Source organism: Zeus faber (genome assembly GCF_960531495.2).
Source record: "Zeus faber genome assembly, chromosome: 19".
NCBI lineage: Eukaryota > Metazoa > Chordata > Actinopteri > Zeiformes > Zeidae > Zeus > Zeus faber.
Window position 1 is genome coordinate 11,376,839 of NC_137206.1, and position 14,224 is coordinate 11,391,062.

Genomic DNA, 14,224 nt, shown 5'->3' on the forward strand with positions numbered 1-14,224 from the left:
TTATGGGGGGAAAATTTATAAAAATGATATACCGTAAATCGCTGTATTTTGGTAGATACCTTCTGTGATATTTCATACCGTTACATCCCTACTTTGATTCCATTTGACCGGATAATTAGTTAATGACCACACACCATGGAAAGACAGAGCCTGAACCTGAATACCTCCCTATACCAGAATTTGATTTTCAAAACTTGTGATGTTCATCTTATACAAAATTGGTTTGGGCAAAAAAAGATTAAAAAAAATCTGAATTTGATGCAGCGTATCAAAATGTAAAACTTCATCAACAATTGTAATTTTCTTTATTGTCTTGAGGGTCTTTTTTCACACATGCACAAAAGCACACAGGGGGCTTAACTGTGGCCTTGCTTTATAATAATAATAATAATAATGATAATAAAAAACACTGGGTCCAGTTTAGTCATGCTGGGTGCGTTTTAAAGTTTCCCGGGTTCTCCGAAACACAGCAGGATTATCCGACTTTACTTGAACGCAGCACCCCCCCCCCCCCCCCGATCTTACAACTAACATTTGTAAATGTTAGGGGGGGGAATTAACCAGGCTTAACAACCATGTTGGGAATTAGAATTATATTTAATAATTTGCAAATATGTTCAATAATCCATAAAGGATGAATTGAAGAATGTAGGTCCAATAATAAGTCGCCAGAAACGATCACATGAATGTAACTACATGAACAAATACTGAATTATTTGAGAATCTAAACCATGAAAAATAATCACTGATGAAATGATGATTGATGAAATGATGGTAAATCCGAAATGGCACAAACTAATAATGCAGAAATGCATGATAACATGAAAATGTATATCCTTTAGCCTATGATCCTAATGGAAGTGTTAAGCAGGGGACAGAAAATAACGGTAAACTAATCATAACTAAATAAACAAAGAGCGGAATGAGGGCAAGAAGAAGACAAAAGAAAAAGATAAGGTTAAAGAGAGAGATGAGCAAGAAGGTGAGTCTTAATCCAGGCTGAAATGGTCAGAGGATCCCCAGTCAAATTATGAAAAGCCCAAAGTTCCTCAGAATGACGAGTTATATATACTACCTTATATATTCTGGTGATGTGTCACCGTACACGGGGCAACTTTATTATTTACACGTCATGTCATAAAACCCTAACTTTGCACAAAATCATCCTGTCCATAAACCCCCGTCTCTTCTAATTTTACTAATTTGTATTTACTATCCAAAGCATGAGGAAACTAAACTGACACAAGATAAAACCTGAGAACACGACAACCAGTAACCTCCAAAATAAAATAACTATAAATGGTCTTTTAATAACTATAACAATAAAGATGGCATTCTTATGACAACTCATAATGGCATCATGAAGACAGATCCAGGTGCTGCATGTGACCGCAGGGCAGGTCACGGTGCTCAGAGAAGATTACAGCAAAGGACTCATACAATTTGGGGGTTGAATAAGGTTTGGACTCAGAAGCCGACGCGGTGACGCCCCCTGTCCATCTGCTTGCGCGTGACGCTGCCGAACTTGCTTTCTCTCTCCAGCTGGGAACGCCGCGTGGACGACCGGGGCCGGATCTACTACGTGGACCACAACACACGCACCACCACGTGGCAGCGCCCCACCATGGAATCTGTCCGAAACTTTGAGCAGTGGCAGAGCCAGCGCAGCCAGCTGCAGGGAGCTATGCACCAGTTCAACCAGAGATACCTCTACTCCGTAAGGAAGGGGGGGCGGAGAGGGGCGCGGACTATATATGCAACTATATATTTGAATTTATTGCAGTTAATGATCACCTGGTACTATTTCAAGTATTTGATTAAAAAAAAACAAAGGGCATTTCTTTCCTCTTTTTCGGGGGAAGTGGGCTCTGGACGTCAGTCACCTATAATAATCTCAGTAGTTGTGAGCCCTATGGGATTTGAAAGGCAAGGTGCGAGTGAGGTTTTTATACAGCGGCCATATTTGTCTTTACCCCGCAGGAGCGATATACAGATATTTGGAAGGAACGGCAGCACGTAGGCACAGACGCTCAAAGTTTAACGCACTTTGTGTGGCGGCGAAGCACCGCAGTAAAGTGATTTAGAATTCAGTCACTCTAATATCGGAGAAATAAACGGTCTTAAATGAAACGCACATCAACATCTGCTATGGTATCCTCAACATCTGCTATGGTATCCTCAACATCTGCTATGGTATACTGTATGACGGTGAGGGAATGGTTTGGTGGAAGATGCGTTGAATTCCGTTACCCAAAAAAAGCAGGTAATTAATTTAACGTGAGCCAGCGGTAGCTGTTAGTTATAGCTAATATGAGAGAATGCTCCCTGGAGTACGAAGCCCTGAACACATTCGTGGGCTAACGTGCAGTAAATACTTTTGTGGCTTGTTTTGTTGAATGTGATGATGATAGATGATCCGCATGAACTTTATTGAGCCTTTTGAGTTGATTTGCATCGAGTTAAATTGAGAAACCATATCAAAACTTTTGTTGTTTATAGAAAATGGTCAATACTATTACTATGTGTTTTTGGCAGGACTAGTATACAGATGTTAAAAAAGAAGGGGTGGGGGAGGAAGTGTCTGCACAGCTACACAGAAAACTGATTACTGTTGAAGTATTCTCTTCAGGCTTGGCTGCTCCATCTTAGTTTTCTTGAGTACACGCCAAAGCATCAGCTGCATCTTCGCTTAGGCCTTTATCACCTGGTCACATGACGTCTAGAAAGATATGTCGCACTTGTCTGAAGCCTCAATATAATATATTTCTGGCGAGTACCTCTTGTAACACACCAGGAAACATGCCAGTTGACCCCACTGCCCCCCACACTTCCCAGGCGTTTCCCCTAATCTAGTGGCCTTTGTAAAGGTCCCTCTCACCAGTCCTTGATCTGAGCATTGATGTTATCTTCCCTGATGATAATTTGCTTACAGTGTTAATCAAAAGCTGGCGGCAGTGGGAAGGTAGTCACTACCGGTCGGCCACATCGGGAAGTTGACGGAGCCGAAGGCCACGGGGCTCATTTAGATGATTATATACATTTTATTCAATGAAATATCTCTTGAGCATTTATTTTTCCTCGCGGGGAAGCTCTCGGAAATACGTCTTCATTATTGCTGGGTCTCGTCGGTCAGCGGATCTTAATGGACCCGCATGTGTGTGTACCCCGTTTCCAGGCGTCCATGATGTCCGCGGAGAACGACCCTCTGGGCCCGCTGCCTCCCGGTTGGGGTGAGTTCCTTCAGGGAGACCTCCCTGCGAGGATGTTGTCACAGCACTTATTTTCTTCCCTATTTCCTCCTGGCCGTATGTGTATTTCGGAGCATGCCGGCCAAGTCTTCTGTTGGTTGTCACTCAGCACTGGAGGCACAATCTGAATTGGATTTACCCAAAATTACCTCCTGACTGCGTTTCCTCCCACCAGAGAGGCGCGTGGACTCTAATGACCGGGTGTACTTTGTCAACCACAACACCAAGACCACGCAGTGGGAGGACCCCCGCACCCAAGGGTGAGTTCATCTTCTAAACCAGGCCTGTTCAACCGGTGCCTGCGCGTGAAGGTGGTTTTCCAAGGATTTCCAAAGGATCCACATTTGTTCTCAGTCGGGACTCAAACCCAATTTTAAGATTTGAACAATTCTAATATATTCCACAGTTGGCTTTAATTCAGAAATGTTGTGTGTAGCGAGCGATGATCTGATTAGATTTGTTTAATGCGGTACATTGGCAGTACGGGGTTCCTACCCAGGTCCTTGAGGTGCTTAGAGTGCTTGAATTTCGTCCTCAAAAATTTTAAATGTAATCATTGCATATGTTGAACCCATTTATTAAAGATAAGGCAAAAATAATTGTATGCAGTATTTTTTTTAACATCTCTCCATTCTATGTGTGCATGTGTGGAATGGCCATGCCTGTGTGTTGGTTCGTTTCTTGTGTGTGTGTGTCTTTTACACGTGCGCCTTCAGGCTGCCTAACGAGGACCCACTCCCGGAGGGCTGGGAGATTCGGTACACGAGGGAAGGGGTCCGCTACTTTGTCGATCACAACACCCGGACCACCACCTTCAGCGATCCACGCACCGGAAAGTCCTCCGTGTAGGAACACTTGGCTTCACTTCATACGTTTCCACTTGTACCTTGTACGGGCGACCTGCTGGGGATAAAAAGATTGTATCAAGGGCTGTCACGATCATTAAGAAATACAATTAAGTAAATTGTTATACGAATAATTGTGACTAACATTTAAATTGTCTTTGTTTCCATTTCATGCCTTTATCATAATATTAACTTTATAACAGTGTAATAATTTGTCTACCTTTTGCAGAAGAACCATTTATTGACATTGACGATTGCAGCATAAAGATTTGGGTTGACTGTTAATTTTCCTCAACTCCGTTGAAGGAAACTCTTTTTTTATTGTGACATTACAAACATTGGTTTGAATTGCCCTTCAATTTGGATGGAAACTATAAACCGGGGGTAAACTTTCAAATTATGAGCTGTTGAGATGGTTCTGAAAATTTGGGGCAAATGCTCATAATAACACTCTTTGTTTTGACGTTTGAACCTCTTCGTCCTCCTCAGCACCAAGGGGCCTCAGATCGCCTACGAGCGCAGCTTCAGGTGGAAGCTCGCCCATTTCCGCTACCTGTGCCAGGTCATTTGCTTTTTCCACACTCTGTCCTAGATTTACCTGAGCACGTCTCTGTATCAGTGTGGGCTTTGTTTTTCACTGACATCCCGTCCACCTTCCCGCAGTCCAATCCACTTCCCAGCCACGTGAAGATCACCGTGTCCCGACAGACGTTGTTTGAAGACTCTTTCCAGCAAGTAAGTGAGGCGCCCTCCACCCATCCCAACAAATACACACCGTCACGTATTCCATGGAAAAATAACCCCCCCCCCCCCCCCCCCCACACACACACACTATTTTTCAACTGTTATTTGGTGACTTTTTACTATAAAGGGACAGTTGCACTTTGAGGCCATGACATGTGATACCGGGAACTGTGGTTGTGCCACTGCCAGGATCGCTAGAGTTGGCTATGCTACGCGATGTTCACCTTACTGAGCCTGCTTCAGTAGTCCAAGGATGATCAAAATGCGATAAAGAATGCCTCCCTTTTTAATAGAATTATTTATTTTTTCACCCTTGCACCCTTGCAGAAAAAAATGGGTTTGAAGCAGCTTATTTTTCTTTGTTTCTTTATGTGTTCAGATTATGGCCCTAAAGCCTTACGACCTCAGGAGGAGACTGTACGTCATCTTCAGAGGAGAAGAGGGACTAGACTACGGTGGCCTTGCTCGGTAAGACGAGCACAATTTTTGGTATTTTACTTTTTGTTTTCCTGTCTGGTGGCTTCCCTATCCACCTCTCCAATCGACCTTTTTTCCAGGGAATGGTTTTTCCTGCTATCCCATGAGGTGCTGAACCCCATGTACTGTCTGTTTGAGTATGCTGGCAAGAGCAACTACTGTCTGCAGATCAACCCTGCCTCCACCATCAACCCCGACCACCTCTCCTACTTCTGTTTCATCGGGCGCTTCATCGCAATGGCAAGTTTAGACGCCACACACACACACACACACACACACTTACTTACTTGCATGCAAAAGTTTTGGCACTTACACATTGCAAGCACAAGCCAATTAGGGATGGACATTTTCTCCAAAGAACTTGAACAATAATTGTTTATATTTAATGTATATATATTTATAGGAAATGCCTCCTTTTTCTAACACACTGAAGACATTTTAACCAAACTATAGATTGGATACAAGATAGAAGCCTCATAACCTGACCGCTTATGTAAAAATATAATGGCTGAACAGCAAAAAAAAAAACTAAAAAAAGAAACACTTATTGGATGCAGCTGTAAGAGAAAATTTGATCAAAGATTGTTCAAATGGTGGAGAAAGAACCTTAGACAGCTGCAAAATGGATTCAAGCTGAACCTACAGACACAAGGTACAACAGTTTCAATTTGCACCACCCAGCGCAAACTCATTGAAAGGAAAGACCCAGGAAGACCCAACTGCTGAGAGAGAGACACAAGAAATCCCTACTGGAGTTTGCCAGAAGTCACCTAAACAAGCTGAAATTTGGCCAAATTGGGAGAATGCCCTGTGGACAAATGAGACCAAATCAGAGCATTTTTGCAAATCACATCAAGTCTACGTTTACCGGGGGAGGGAATAGAACACTGTCCGACAACAGTCAAACATGGAGGAGGTTCCGTGATGTTTTGGGGTTGCCTTGCTGCCTCTGGCACTTCGGGGGGGGGGGCTTGAATCTGTATGGCATCATGACATCAGGAGCGTTGAAGTTAGTGTCAGAAAGCTGTGTCTGCGTTGAAGTTTGTTGGTTCGACAGGGCAATGACCTGAAACCGTCCTCATAAAGCACCCAGGAATGGTTCCGAACCAAGCCGGACTGTCGGCACCGGCCAGGAATGAGGTCGGATCTACATCTCATGGAACACCTGTGGGGAGATCTGCAAACAGAAGTTGGGACAAGGCAAACTTCAAATCTGGGAGAACTCGAGCGGTTCGCAAAAGAAGAGCTGTAGGAACCTCACTAATTAGGAAGTGATCGCAGTTATTTTCCTCAAATCTTACATCGAGGCTGTCGATAATGTTTGTCAATGCCATTTCTGTTCATCATATGATTCGAAAACAGTTTCTTTACTATTAACAGTGAAATATAGAAGACACGAAGCACTGAATGTTCCGGTGCTTGTTGATGTTTTAATATTACTGAAACGGCTAAAAGTGCGTACATAATAACCTTATTAGTACTTAACCACTGCCCTCCTCAACCTCCCAGCTCCCCAAACAGTAGGATAATATCTCTTCCTCCCTCTCTCCGCAGGCGCTGTTCCACGGAAAGTTCATCGACACAGGCTTCTCCCTGCCTTTCTACAAGCGCATGCTCAACAAGAAGCTCCTCCTGAAGGATCTGGAGTCCATTGACCCGGAGTTCTACAACTCTCTCATTTGGATCAGGTATTCAGCCATCTGGAAATCCCTTAAATAGCCTGGAAGAAAAACTCAAAACTCACTAGAGAACCGGCCATGCATTTGTGATTTAATAGGGGTTAATTTAACTACAACATTGGTTAGACATTTATGCGGCATACGCAGTGTGGGAGGGTTTTGGCCGAATTTGTGTTCAGGCTCCAGGTAGAAACCACAAAATTTTGTGTTCTGCCGTAACAATTTTATACATTGGAAACCATTCGGCACGGACTCTCAACCGTGAAACTGGAATGGTAGGGTGATGGCGTTTCCATCGCATCATTGTCGACCCACCCACCAGTCTTTTGCCCTTCATTAAAGTAGTTAAAAACCACGTGTTGCGAAACGGAAAACTTCAGGGACGGGAGGGCATGTGAATTTGAGGGCACTTTCATACCTGTGATTCGTTTGTTTTGTTCTGAATCAGGGGCTGAACCGACAGAAAGTTGCAATTGCCCCTGGATTCATTTTGTGTTCACACAGCAACATTATACAGTGGACCAAAACTTGTAAACAAACTGCACGCACTATTAAACTTTTCTCTCATTGCTCTGATTTTTCTTTTTTCTTCAAAATGTTGACAGTTGAACGACCTTCCCAGATGTGAACATCCATATATTGGACATTGTTTTGTAGCCATTCTTTGGTTTGTATATCCGTGTTCAGTATATAAACAAGATATTCAATTCGAGCAACACTATGTCTAGGGAAGAATGTTTTATGACATCTAATAAGAAGACGCAGCGAGCGTCAAATTATGCATTGTGCAACTTTCATATTATGCATTGCGGGAGCGAGTTGTTCCGCTTCACAGACCATTGCGTTTTCACTGCAAGCGATCCGGCCCTGAGTACGTTTGGAAATGCACAGAGACCACCTAGGGGGTCTCGGTCCACTTATTTTGTTCCGCCACAGAGTGTGATTGCTGCGTTCTCATATGGTCAAACAAACCGATCTCGGGGAGGAGACAATCCAGGCTCTGATTCAGCTGCTCCAAACGAGCCAAGTGTGAAAGCTGAGTCTCGCATCTGCTTGTGCCGCGGTGTAACTTTCAGTGTTGCTTTTCAGTTGTTGACAAAAAAAGAGTGGAGAAAAATTTCACAAATAAATTGATAAATTGACTGTGTTGAGGGGTTGTATTTGACTATGCCGCTCACATAGAGAGATCGACAGGGCTCTTACCAGGTCCTTGAGGTGCTTGAAGAGCTTTTGAATTTTGTCCTCAGAAATATAAGTACTGGAATTCCTTGAAAATAGCCCTTTTTGTGCTGAAGTGCTTGTAAAGTCCTTGGGGGAAAAAAGCGATAATTGAAAACCTGTGATATTATCCCCCCGGTTTTTCCAGAATGGCTTTTATGACATAGATGATGCCAGGGAAATGTAAATTTCATCCAGCATGGTTGTAAAGGGACACTTATAATAGTAGATGAATATGAGATTAATAATACATTGAACATATATATATATATATATATAAAATAGACAGTGAAACTTAGATTATATTTGAATTAATAAAGGTAATTGTTCCTCTGTTTGTAATGTGGTGCCTGCTGGGCCATAACAACAAATTCATTTTTTTTTTTATGCAGACCTAGAAGTTTCTTTACATGTTTTAGTGAAACAGACTTAGAAGTCTAATGGCCTTTTAAAAATTGTTGGGGTTAGTGTTATAACCCTAACCCTACAAATATATACCGATCAGCCACAATATTAAAACCACCACTAATTACCACTAATATTGTGTAGCTCCCCCTCGTGCTGCCAAAACAGCTCTGACCTGTCGAGGCGTGGACTCCACAAGACCTCTGAAGGTGTTCAAGTTCAAGTTCAAGTCGTGTGGTATCTGGCACCAAGACATTAGCAGCAGATCATTTAAGTCCTGTAAGTTGTGAGGTGGGGCCCCCATGGATCGGGCTTGTTGTTCCAGCACATCCCATAGATGCTCGATCGGACCCTAACCCCGGTCATCCACATGATGTTAAAGAAAAGGTGATTCATCAGACCAGGCCACCTTCTTCCATTGCTCCATGGTCCAGTTCTGATGCTCACGTGCCCATTGTAGGTGCGTTCGGCAGCAGACGGGTCAGCATGGGCACTCTAACCGGTCTGCAGCTACACAGCCCCATACGCAGCAAGCTGTGATGCACTGTGTGTTCTGACACCTTTCTATCATAGCAGCATTAACGTCTTCAGCAATTTGTGCTACAGTAGCTCTTCTGTGGGATCGAACCAGACGGGCTAGCCTAGGCTCCCCACGCGCATCATTGAGCACATGGGCGCCCAGGACCTTATCGCAGGTTCACCGGTTGTCCTTCCTTGGACCACTTTTGGTAGGTACTAACCACAGCGTACCGGAAACACCTCACAAGACCTGTCGTTTTGGAGATGTTCTGACTACAGTCGTCTAGCCATCACAATTTGACCCTTGTAAAAGTCCCTCAGATCCTTACACTTGCCCATTTTTCCTGCTTCCAATGAATCAACTTCAAGAACTGACTGTTCACTTGCTGCATCATATATCCCACCCCTTGACAGATCCTTTGGAATGAGATGTTCAATGTTATTCACTTCACCTGTCAGTGGTTTTAATGTGGTGGCTGATCTAGAATATTGTCCTATATAGTACGTTTGATGCTCCCTACTCTCATTTTAGGATGATTAAAGAATACATCAGTCTTAGAAATGTCCTGCAAACACCTTTGCATACCAAGTGACCGCAGGTTGGGGTCACAAGCCCAATAGCTAGAACAGTCTTTGTTCCAGCTATTGCTTCCACTTTGCGCTCTCCACACCGATGTGTCTGGCTCAAGGGGTGAACTCATACATTTCAATGGCCTGGGTTGAATCCAAGAGATAATAAAAAATGACTTGTTTCCTCAGGGACAACAACATCGAGGAGTGTGGTCTGGAGATGTACTTCTCGGTGGACATGGAGATCCTGGGGAAGATCACGTCCCACGACCTGAAGTCGGACGGCACCAATCTGCTCGTCACCGAGGAGAACAAGGAAGAATATATCAGGTGTGATGTTCAGTAGCGAAGCTCGCGGCCAGAAAAAAAACCAGAAAAACCACGCACCGGAAAGGGGTTGTCTGGGTTTGTCGCGTGCCGGGAAAAGATAAGGTTAAGATAAGGCTGAGCCGTTGCGCTGGAAGGAAACTCCAGCTTGAGTTAAAAAAATTGGAGTGCGTGGCGTTTGCGGAAAACAAAAGTATGGCTTAATTCTGTGATAATACATCCTTCCCAAACTTGATTTGCTCAAGAACGTCCGACCGGATTTGTAGACCGCGGGTTCTTCAACTGGGTTCCATGCCCCCTACGGGTGCTCAGAGGATTTTCACGGCACATTGTGGACGTAACACAAACTCCTTGCGAGACCTTGAAGTGATGATGTGCGTGACGTTGCACAAATGCCGAGCGTTCGTTGAAAAGAGGCTCCAGGGCCTCCGCCGTCTGAGATTTCCGTTTGGTTCGCAGCCTTATGGCGGAGTGGAGGTTTTCCCGCGGGGTCGAAGGTCAGACAAAGGCCTTCCTGGACGGCTTCAATGAAGTGGTTCCTCTCCAGTGGCTGCAGTACTTTGACGAGAAGGAGCTGGAGGTGAGCGCTCCATTTTGGGAGGGCGGGTTCTAGCGCCGATAGATATGTACTTGTTTGCAAGTACATATCTATCTATATCTATCAAGTACATATCTATCTATCAAGTACATATCTATATATATCGCTCAAGTACATATTTATCTGTACCTATCAAGTACATATCTATATCTCTCAAGTATAAATCTATCTATCAAGTACATATCTATCTGAATCTATCAAGTACATATCTCTATCAAGTACATATCTATCTATATCAATCAAGTTCATATTTATCTATATCAAGTACATATCTATATCAAGTATATTATATTTATCAAGTACATATCTATCTAGATCAAGTACATATCTATCAAATGCATATCTGCTTGGATAGGGGAAAAAAGGATGTGTTTTATTTAGAATATTCTGTGTGTGCGCGTGTGTGTGTGTGTGTGTTTGCATGTGTGTGTGTGTTTGTGTGTGTGTGTGTGTGTGTATGTGTGTGTGTGCGTGCGTGCGTGCGTGTCTGTGCGCGCGCTCTCCAGGTGATGCTGTGTGGCATGCAGGAAGTTGACCTGCAGGACTGGCAGAGAAACACTGTGTACCGCCACTACACCAGGAACAGCAAACAAATCATCTGGTTCTGGCAGGTACGACGGAGGCCAATGCCAATTAAATCCCGAGCTGGCTCTGAGCGCTGCTAATTACCGGGCGAGTTGCACTGAGCTGACACAGGAAGCGTCCAGCCACTACTGGACACGCCTCTGACACACAGGGAGAAAACTAGCATTGGACCTTCTGGTCTGAATCTGGGCAAGATGGGGAAAAAAAGCAAATTTCCTTCATCATATTTAAATTTTTAGTTCTATATACTGTACATTGTGTTGGGGGGGATGGGAAACGATGTATAAAAAGCATTCCATCAATCGCAAGAACGCACTCCACTTCAGAAAGGCCTTTACCTTTCAATTTGTATCCATACCGGAGCAACCGCTGAAAAAAGCCATTTGAGCGTTGTGTCTATTGGGCCGTGGTGCCAAAACATCCCATTGTTCCGTCTCCAGGGGGCGCCACAGAAAGTCCTGTGCGGTGCTCAGGGTATTTCGTCCTCAGAAAGTGAAGTACGGGTACTCCTCACTTAAGGACCTACCTGTTTAACGACTGTTCAGACTTACGACCATCTCTGACCAGTCTGTATTGTACGCTGTGTACAATACTGCAGCGTCTCAGCGTCAAGCATCTCATCTCATCACCCTTTATACACTATATATACTGTATATACTGTATATACACTGTATACATCTCATCGCATCACCCTTTATACACCACATACACTGTATACATCCCATCTCATCACTGCTCTGTCTCGTTCCCGCAGTCTGTCAGTGTTCACTACACTAGCGTTTGCAATCGCCATGCCCCCTCACTGTGACATAATACTATATTCACTATATATACTTTATACACTATATATACCAGCGACACCCCCTTACCGTCAAATAACACGGGTCCTCGCTTATCGACCAATTTGCTTCACGACCTGGTGCTAGGAACGGAACTCGGTCGTTAAGTGATCAGTCCCTGCACTGGAATACCTTAAAATAGCCCGTATTTTGGTGTAGTGCTTGAAAAGTGCTTGAAAGAGCGTGATCTTTGAAAACCTCTGATATTCTGGCGTTGTTATTCAAATTGCAACATGTAAACATTTTCCAGAATCGCTTTTATGACATATACTACCAGGGAAATGTACATTTAATCCAGCATGGTTGTAAATAGACACTTATAATTGTAGATGACAATGAGATTGATAAGATATATAGATACAATAATATAAATAATAGACAGTGAGACTAAGATTAAATTATATTTTAATTAATAAAGATCACATTGAAAATGTGTTGCATTTGTTTGGCGGGAAGTACTAAAGTAAAAGAACAGTTAAAGAGGTACGTTGAAAGGCCTCGAAGTTCACGTCGTGACGCCGGGTTGGACCCTACGTGGCGCTGTCTCTGTCTCCCCCCGCAGCTGGTGAAGGAGGTGGACAACGAGGTGCGACTGAGGCTCATGCAGTTTGTCACGGGGACGTGCAGGCTCCCTCTGGGGGGCTTTGCCGAGCTCATGGGTACGTGGCGCGCGCACACACACACACACACACACACACACACACACACTGATCCTGCAGCACATTAAGCCACGTTCTCCTTGGGAGTAAAGGGAGTAAGCAACATACGACTCACGTTGTTTCTCCGGTACAGGCAGCAACGGGCCGCAGAAGTTCTGCATCGAGAAGGTGGGGAAGGAGACCTGGCTCCCTCGCAGCCACACATGGTGAGTGGGAGGCTTCGCTCTCTCCGGAGCGGAGCAGCTTTTCCCGTAGACACAACCCCCCCCCCCCCCCCCCCCCCCCCCGTTCATTCAAAGCAGCCCTGTCGCCGTGCGGCCTGCGGGCGTTGTTGGTTTGCCGTTGTTGTGCACACAGGCTCCTGATCCTCTGCCTTTCTGCTTGCTTTAGCTTCAACCGACTGGACTTACCACCGTACAAAAGCTTTGAGCAGCTCAAAGAGAAGCTGCTCTTCGCCATCGAGGAAACGGAAGGATTCGGCCAAGAGTAGAGTCCGAGAGACTGAAGCCCCCCCCCGCCGCCGCCGCCTCCGCCACCACCACCGCCCCCCCGCCCCCCCGCCGCTGTTCATCCAGCCAAGTAAACAAAAAAAAATGAAGAATTGCACAGATAAATACCAATGTATATAAGCTATTTTCTCATTTTAAAACAAATCTTAAATCACAGGATCATTTCTCACAGCGACCCCGCCCCCCTCGCCCTTATATATCACACTACGCCCCATCATCAAATATGCAAGCCTTTTACCCCCCAAAACCCTTTAAAAACAATACCATCTATCGTTGTCCCCCCCCCCCCTCCTGTGTCCAAGTTGTTTTTTTTTTTTTAGTTTTTTTAGTTTTTTTTAAGGAGACCGAAAGTGTTGTGAAGAGGATTTTATAGCGTAAGAATTAACTTCTTCTACGGCTCTAGTTCTATAGAGCTTTTAAAGGCTGCTTGTAGTTTCAGAAATCAGGTGCCTGATCAGTTTCTTTTTTGTGTAGGCTTTGAGTTTTTTTCGCTCTTTGCTTTGCATACGGAACCACGGTAATGGCCGCGATCGTCGCGGCGCCACAGCGACAACACAAACACAAACTCACCCCTGCACGGAGCGCCGTCCCCGTCCGCGCTCTGTGCTTGGATCAAGACCCGTGTTCTCCAGAGGTCGCCCCTCTGGCCTTTTTGCGGGATGTACGACGGGGTCCTCACCTCCCCGTCTCTCGAACACCTCGCCTCTTCCTGTGATGACCCCGACGCCCGGCCTTAACAGAGAAACACCGACCGCTCCCCTCGTCCGGGACAAAAAAAAAAAAAAGGAAACACGTCCTCGCTAAAGCATCGGACTCACCCTGGATTGCACCGCCCGCGTTAATCCCAGAGCGGAAGAAGTGGAAAGGTTTCTACTAATTGAATGGAGTCTCCAAGACACCAGGGTGTTGAGGTGTGTGTGTGTGTGTGTGTGTGTGTGTGTGTGTGTGTGTGTGTGTGTGTGTGTGTGTGTGTGTGTGTGTGTGTGTGTGTGTGTGTGTGTG

At 44.7% G+C, this 14,224-nt stretch overlaps 1 protein-coding gene across 1 annotated transcript in view; it reads left to right on the forward strand.

The window, feature by feature from the left end:
- Window positions 1-14,090, forward strand: part of wwp1 (WW domain containing E3 ubiquitin protein ligase 1) — a 50,043-nt gene extending 35,953 nt beyond the window's left edge. Inside the window, exons 11-25 of the mRNA XM_080020339.1 lie at window positions 1,543-1,717; window positions 3,176-3,230; window positions 3,424-3,508; window positions 3,965-4,093; window positions 4,583-4,655; window positions 4,757-4,828; window positions 5,217-5,305; window positions 5,395-5,554; window positions 6,869-7,002; window positions 9,895-10,035; window positions 10,492-10,612; window positions 11,137-11,241; window positions 12,617-12,713; window positions 12,847-12,919; window positions 13,104-14,090. Coding sequence (XP_079876465.1) covers window positions 1,543-1,717; window positions 3,176-3,230; window positions 3,424-3,508; window positions 3,965-4,093; window positions 4,583-4,655; window positions 4,757-4,828; window positions 5,217-5,305; window positions 5,395-5,554; window positions 6,869-7,002; window positions 9,895-10,035; window positions 10,492-10,612; window positions 11,137-11,241; window positions 12,617-12,713; window positions 12,847-12,919; window positions 13,104-13,203 — 1,609 coding nt within the window. The 3' untranslated portion in view covers window positions 13,204-14,090. The remainder of the gene's footprint in view (window positions 1-1,542; window positions 1,718-3,175; window positions 3,231-3,423; window positions 3,509-3,964; window positions 4,094-4,582; window positions 4,656-4,756; window positions 4,829-5,216; window positions 5,306-5,394; window positions 5,555-6,868; window positions 7,003-9,894; window positions 10,036-10,491; window positions 10,613-11,136; window positions 11,242-12,616; window positions 12,714-12,846; window positions 12,920-13,103) is intronic.
- Window positions 14,091-14,224: the final 134 nt, after the last annotated feature.